The sequence below is a fragment of the Lynx canadensis genome, chromosome C1 (genome assembly GCF_007474595.2).
Source record: "Lynx canadensis isolate LIC74 chromosome C1, mLynCan4.pri.v2, whole genome shotgun sequence".
Lineage (NCBI taxonomy): Eukaryota > Metazoa > Chordata > Mammalia > Carnivora > Felidae > Lynx > Lynx canadensis.
The window spans coordinates 188,269,209-188,276,865 of record NC_044310.1 but is presented as its reverse complement, the minus strand read 5'-3'; the positions used below and the strand labels follow the sequence as shown (position 1 = coordinate 188,276,865).

The 7,657-nt window shown below is 45.1% G+C and overlaps 1 protein-coding gene across 1 annotated transcript in view; it reads right to left on the bottom strand.

The window, feature by feature from the left end:
* The window catches only part of FAM117B (family with sequence similarity 117 member B), a 63,621-nt gene extending 60,034 nt beyond the window's left edge, over nt 1-3,587 (bottom strand). The window contains 2 exon segments of the mRNA XM_030326766.1: nt 2,847-3,170; nt 3,173-3,587. Of these exon segments, the coding sequence (XP_030182626.1) occupies nt 2,847-3,170; nt 3,173-3,437 (589 nt within the window). The 5' untranslated portion in view covers nt 3,438-3,587.
* Between the last annotated feature and the right edge of the window lie 4,070 nt (nt 3,588-7,657).

Here is a 7,657-nt window from a genome sequence, read left to right as displayed (position 1 = left end):
AATACACCTGTCATTTTATCAAGACAAAAGGAGTAGGGGGCGCCTGGGTGGCTCAGTTGGTTAAGCATCCAACTTCGGCTCAGGTCATGATCTCACAGTTCATGGGTCTGAGCCACACACTGGGCTCTGTGCTGACAACTCAGAGCCTGCAGCCTGCCTTGCACACTCTCTCTCAAAGATAAATAAACATTAAAAAAATTTTTTTAAAAAGACAAAAGGAGAGAAAGCACAAAAACAAACCTCACCTCCTTCCTCATTTTGTCTACAGTTAACACTGTTGCCTGGTTACCTTCTCTAACTGAGATCAGTTCCTAATGGCAAGCCACTTTGCCATGGAGATGGCAGGCCCTGAAGGTGAGAAGTTTAAAATATGTCAGGGATAGGTGCTTGGTTTACCTTAATAGTAGTCACGAGAAAAAATTCTGGGTTAGCCAGTTATTACATCTAACCCTGGCAAAGTAGAGACTCCCCTCCAAAGATTCTAAGACCTTCAACTCAGAGGCTTTCAGATATTGGATCCCTAAACAAAGATTAAAGCATCCAGTTCATCCGATAGACACCTTGAAGTTGGCGGCCGTATCTAGATGATCCTTGGAATTTGAGTCATATGAGGTTTACAGAACTACAGACCATTCCCTTCTACCAGTAAGGACTTCTACATTTCACCAAGGCTGCAAACTGGTGATAATTTCCCTTTAATCAAAGAGTCCCAGGGATCAAAAAGATTCTTTTTCCCCCTCTTCTCTCTTTCCAGATTTAGTCTGAGAAAAATAGCAAATTATCTAGTTTGTGCTATTAAGACTTGAAATATAAAATCTGAAAGTCCTATCTGCATGAAAGTTCACTAGAGTGAAATGAGACATTTCAAGGAAAGAAGCTATCAGACATTCAATTCAGTAAAACTTAATGACCCACACTATTCCTTTCACACATAGTTGAGCATACCATACTAGAAGAAAATGTTTTTTTTATTTTCTGGGAAGTTTTTTGGTGGGGGGACGGGAAGCTTTTGAGAAAGGTTACTTTTATATATAGCATGACTGGAATGACAGCCTAAGACAAGGGAGCTTTGGGAAACATGAAGAGTGGGCACATGAGACCAAGATCCGAGAAAATAAATCCTAAACAAAGAAGAAAAGACCACCTTCTTCCACTCTTTGCCAATACTTAACTGGGCTCTCCTCAGGTTTCTGCTCTGCTTTAAGGGTCACTATAGTTGAGAGGGCAGCCAGATTCTGTTATGAGACTGCAGTCACCACCCCCTCTTCCCTTCCACTTGCCACACTATACCAGCTCCAGAAGGTTGAAGGTAATTGAAGTAATTACGTTCACCAGATACCTCTAAGAGTTGCTTCAAAAACACATGTGATTTTAGTATGTTATATATATCCCAGATCCTGTCTTATACATCATGAACCTACCTCCTTGATTATAATGTGAAAGACAAACGGTTTTGGGAGTACATCCAGCAAAATTCAAGTATCTTGTTACTTGCTTACTTAATCTAAAACCTGACTGTAAAGTTAAAATGAGAACTTGTAGGTAACTTACGACCATAGAGTAGGAGCTCAGTAAAGTGATAAACTATATTTTGAGGGAAGGAGGATTCTAGTACCTTTAAACAATCGAGTTTAAAAACAAACACAACAATGCATTTTTCAAACGGGTTTAAAACCATATTCTCATTCTAATTAGAAAACACTATGATCATTTTTTAGGGCCAATCTCTCCCAAAAATGTATCCCACTATCTAAAATCTTTGATAAAATAAACAGTAAGAGTCATCCTACTCCCTGCATTTCTGAATGAACCCTTGAAGCCACTTAATCTGTTTTATTTGGTTGAGAAGTACTTCTGTACTAAATTTCCCTGAAATTCACAGCAATTCTGCATGAAAGATTCTAAAGAAATTCCCCCAGACAAGGGAAAAAACAAAGGTATATATCATCAGTATAACTGCATAAGCCAAAAACATCCATTTGTTTTTTACACTAGATTCTAACAGAAAGACAACTGAATGACCAATTTTCTTTCCACTTTCATAATTTGAATCTTTTCAGTACTCTTTATGAATGACTCCAGTGAAACCCAACAGTCCCATTCAGGACCTTTTCCAAAAAGCTTCCAAGTACACAGAAAAACAACAGGGTTTTTTTTTTGTTTTGTTTTTTTTTTTGGGGGGGGGGGGCTGTCCCTAAAATAATAAGAGAAAAACGTTGATCTTTTTTTTAAAATAAATGCTTTACATCTAAATAAAATCAGTATATCAGAAATACACCCGGACTCTAAGACAAAGCTTATAGAGTTTTCTTGCTACCCACGTATCAGGTCTAAGGAAATACTAACACGTTGCCAGTCTCACGTCTCTTCAGGGATCCAAATTTGCTATGCTAATGAATTCAGTCTTTACAATCTGAAACTGTTTTACAAAAGAAATACTTAGCAGCAGACATGTGCTATAGTAACATTAACCAGGTCACTAAAACAAAGCGGCAAACCACTCCTAGCCTCACCCCCAAGAAAGGGTTAGCAGTAACCAACGGGAGGCCAGAATCCCAGGTTTATCATTAACACGTATCAGCCCAAGCAGAAGGTTAGCAGCTGCACCTGCACTATCAGAGACCCGCGCAAGGTCGGCAGAGCAATGAATGAGACAAACAGGAGCGGTGGAGAGGGCGCGGGGCTTGCCCGGGGAAGGCGGCACCGCACCACCCCGGCCCCGCCCCCCGCCCCGCCCCCCGCCCGCCCGGGCTACGCTGTAGCGCCGCAATCCCCGCACGAAAGCGGCGCGCGCCCAGGACCCCTTCCTACTCCCTTCCCCTAGCCGCTCGGCTCCCAGCACGTACCTGCTTTGCAAACCGGGGCGCTTGGGCTCCTCCTCTCTGGGGAGCTACGGCTTTGCTCCGGGGACCTTCTCCGGTGCCGGACGCGGGCTGGGGGTGGGGCCGTGCTCACCTCGCCAGTCCACAGGTGGGTGGGCGAGGAGCTAGGGGACGAAACAGTGCCCAGCAGCGGCGGCGGGGGCTGCGGCCGTGGGGGGCTCCCGCGAGCCCCGGGCGCGGCGCCGCGCGTGGGGCTGGTTCCTCGCGTGGACGTCGCGGACGCGCCCGTCTGCGTAGCTACTGTGGGGCTGGTGCGCGCGGCCGCACTCCCGCCGCCGCGCGTGGGCTAGTGCTGCGCGAGGCGGTGCGCGGGCCCCCGCCGCCGACGCCGCCTGAGGGGCCTGAGGCGCCACCACAGCAGCCGCCGTTGTTGCCGCCGCCGCCGCCGTTGCTCCGCGTGGGGCTGCCATGTTGCTGCTGCTGCTTCAGCTGGAACGGAACCGTCGCCCTCATGGGTTGCAGGCGGCTCCCGGCTCCCCCAGCCGTGGCGACCGCACCGCCCCCGAGGGAGCCGGCCGGCGTGGGGGACCCATTGCGCCTCACCCGCTGGGACATGGTCCCCCCCCTCCCCGGTGACTGGGCGAGACGGGGGGAGGTTTGTTGTTGTTGGATGCAGGGGTTTGGATTCTCGAGGCCGGAGGGAAGGTCCCCGCGACGGGTGGCGAGGCCGGAATCCGTGGAGCAGGGGGCGCCCGGGCCGCGGCCGGCAGCAACGAGGTGGTGCAGCAGCCGCCGCCGCCGCCGCCGCTCCTCCTCATCAACAATAGTGTCTCCTCCGCTGCCCCCGCCCCCCGCTAACGCCCATTGGTGTAGCGTCAGCCGCGCTCGAGCCGCTCCACCGCGTCCATTGGCTGCGAGCAGCTCGGGTCCCGGGCCCCCAGGGCCTTAGAGAGCCGGGGTTTGCAATAAGACCGTCTGCTCTTTAAAGAGAAAGAGGCCCCGCCCCCCCCGGGGGGAGGGGGAGCGGAGGAAACAGTCGGTGTGTATGTGTAGTGTACGCGCGCGCGCGAGCGTGTGTCTATGTGCGTGTGTGTGTGTGTGTACACGTGAGTGTACGCGTACGCGAGCCTGGCCACGCGCGTCTTTCCCTTCCCACTGGGGGGAGCCCTAGGGACTCATACTCTGGAGTATTGCCGAAGGGAAAGTCCCGAACGAGAACGGTCACCAAGGAGGTCTGAAGTCTTTGCCCCCATAGCTCATTTCCTTACCTCAGTCTTAACGTGCAGAGGATGTGTAAGTGCGTCTTTTTGTTCTGTCCAAAGTCAATGTTTGGACAGAGCTCAAAGGAGAAATTTAGTGTATTGGCATTTTACATCTCGTCTCCTTTTTTAAAAACCTCTACAAAAAGCCAAATCTCAGATTAAAATTGCTAGTTAGAATGTGGTTTTAGATTGTCTCTATGAAGTCCAGTAACAAAATGCTATTGCTACCCTCCTGTATCTCAAGTAATAAAGAATTTACTTTAATCAGCTACTTCAGTTTCTTGATACCTTGGAAAAATGTGTGCTACCTTACAAGTTTGTAAAGTGCCATAGTTTACAAAGGGCTTTATTTGATCCTCACATCGTTATTTGAGACAGAACTGGACCAGACATTAGTATTTTTGTCTAACGGGGGAAACACGTATTTGTAGTATGCGCAAGCATTTAGGAAGACGGGCAGTAACACTGGCCTGAAATAACGTTTGGAGAGCCTCATCAAGACAAAAAAAAAAAAGACATTACACCACATATTCACTTCTCAGGCTATAAACTGCCGGTACGTGATCACTTTCTACTACTTTATTAGATGTACATTCTAGACAGACTTCGTCTTGTAAAAATGTGAGAGTGGAGGACACAATATGATTCACTCTGGACCTGAAATTCTACTGGGACGCTGTGCACTTGGAGGAAAGCTTTGAAGACCTGGAGACGAGATTCAGATCCCTGACCCACCACTTACTCTGTGACCTTAGATAGATCACTACCCAGTTTCCTTATCTGAAAAATACAGAACCATCCCCTTCATACAATTGTGATTTTTAATCAAGGGTTAAAATGAAAATATGGTGTGTAAGATCCTCAATAATTCCAGAGTCTCCATGTGATTCAGAGGCCCACATCTCTCCTTATCACCCATTCCTCCTCTCTCCCCTACCACAAAAAGCACCCAAGTCCTTAGCTAATGAACTGCCTTAAGTTGACTAGTGCTCTGGATATATCTGGCATTACTACCCAACCCCACAACCTGTGGTAAGACAAAAATACCTTCTCATGAGACAGGACACAGGAAACTGCCAACACGATCCGTGCAGAGAGTGAAGTCCCATCTTAATGCATAAGAGAGAACAAACCTTTACATAAAGATGTTGGGGCGCCTGGGTGTCTCAGTTGGTTAAGCATCCCACTTAGGCTCAGGTCATGATCTCTCCGTTTGTGTGCTCAAGCCCCGCATTGGGCTCTCTGCTGTTGGCATGGGGCCTGCTAGGGATCCTCTCTCTGTTCCTGTCTCTCTCTGCCCCTCCCCTGCTCTATCAAAAATAAAATAAACATTAAAAAAAAAAGATGTCATGGATGCTGTATTAGACACTTTGTACTGCACAAAGTAGGAGCTCAATACATACTTACTGAATTAAACTGAGTTCAACAGCCCTCTTGTTTTGAACTTCCTGATCAGTTACTTTTCCTTATGAGTTGAAGATTATTATATTTTTGCCTACCCTTTTAATGCATCCCTCCATCCTCAGTGCTTTTATTTATTTTCCTTTTTTTAAATAAAAAAATTTTATTTGACTTAGTTGATACACAATGTTATATTATTTTCATGTGTACCTGATAAATTACTTTTGATGTCACCAAACTAGAGACTTATTTGTCAGTGGCAAGACACTTTCAGCTTTTCTGAGCTAAAGTACTGATTTCAGAACATAATTTCATTAGATCAAAGAGTTACAAGTCCTTAGCTCAATCATGAGTTTACCTTTTGCTTCTAGTCATGCTTCCCATAGGAAAAACTCCACAGTTCCATAAAATGCCTATTTTTCAGCTTATCTCACTCATCAGTTTAGAGCTTAACTTTAAACAAATGAAAGCACTTTAACTGAAGCAGGTATTAACCATTTCATCCCCCTTGTACGAAAGGGTATTTGTGATGGCTTGTAAATCAAACTTTGAAGGTATGAAATCAACAGAATGCTATATACATACATATGCATATACATATATGTTATACATATATACATATGTGTGTAAGGTTCTTGGATACCTTAGAGCTCTCCAGTTAGTTTTTAAGTTGTTTTTTTAATTTACATCCAAATTAGTTAGCATATAGTGCAACAATGATTTCAGGAGTAGATTCCTTAGTGCCCCTTACCCATTTAGCCCACCACCCCCCACAACGCCTCCCACCCTCAGTTTGTTCTCCATATTTATGGGTCTCTTCTGTTTTGTCCCCCTCCCTGTTTTTGTATTATTTTTGTTTCCCTTCCCTTATGTTCATCTGTTTTGTATCTCAAAGTCCTCATATGAGTGAAGTCATATGATATTTGTCATTCTCTAACTAATTTCACTTAGCATAATACCTTCCAGTTTCATCCACGTAGTTGCAAATGGCAAGATTTCATTCTTTTTGATTGCGGAGTAATACTCCATTGTATATATATACCACATCTTTATCCATTCATCCGTTGATGGACATTTGAGCTCTTTCCATACTTTGGCTGTTGTTGATAGTGCTGCTATAAACATTGGGGTGCATGTGTCCCTTCGAAACAGCATACCTGTATCCCTTGGATAAATACCTAGTAGTGCAATTGCTGGGACATAGGGTAGTTCTATTTTTAGTTTTTTGAGGAACCTCCATACTGTTTTCCAGAGTGACTGCACCAGCTTGCATTCCCACCAACAATGCGAAGAGATCCTCTTTCTCCGCATCCTCGCCAACATCTGTTGTTGCCTGAGTTGTTAATGTTAGCCATTCTGACAGGGGTAAGGTGGTATCTCATTGTGGTTTTGATTTGTATTTCCCTGATGAGGAGTGATGTTGAGCATTTTTTCATGTGTCAGTTGGCCATCTGGATGTCTTCTTGGAGAAGTGTCTATTCATGTCTTTTGCCCATTTCTTCCCTGGATTATCTGTTTTCTGGGTGTTGAGTTTCCTAAGTTCTTTATACATTTTGGATACTCGCCCTTTATCTGATATGTCGTTTGCAAATATCTTCTCCCATTCTGTCCATTGCCTTTTAGTTTTGCTGATTGTTTCCTTCGCTGTGTAGAAGCTTTTTATTTTGATGAGGTCCCAATAGTTCATTTTTGCTTTGGTTTCCCTTGCCTCTGGAGATGTATTGAGTAAGAAGGTGCTACGGCCAAGGTCAAAGAGGTTTTTGTCTGCTTTCTCCTCAAGGATTTTGATGGCTTCCTGTATTACATTTAGGTCTTTCATCCATTTTGAGTTTATTTTTGTGTATGATGTAAGAAAGTGGTCCAGGTTCATTCTTCTGCATGTCGCTGTCCAGTTTTCCCAGCACCATTTGCTGAAGAGACTGTCTTTATTCCACTGGATATTCTTTCCTGTTTTGTCAAAGATTAGTTGCCCATACGTTTGTGGGTCCATTTCTGGGTTCTCTATTCTGTTCCATTGATCTGAGTGTCTGTTCTGGTGCCAGTACCATACTGCCTTGATGATTACAGCTTTGTAGTATAGCTTGAAGTCCGGGATTGTGATGTCTCCTGCTTTGGTTTACTTTTTCAAGATTGCTTTGGCTATTCAGGGTCTTTTCTGGTTCCATACAAATT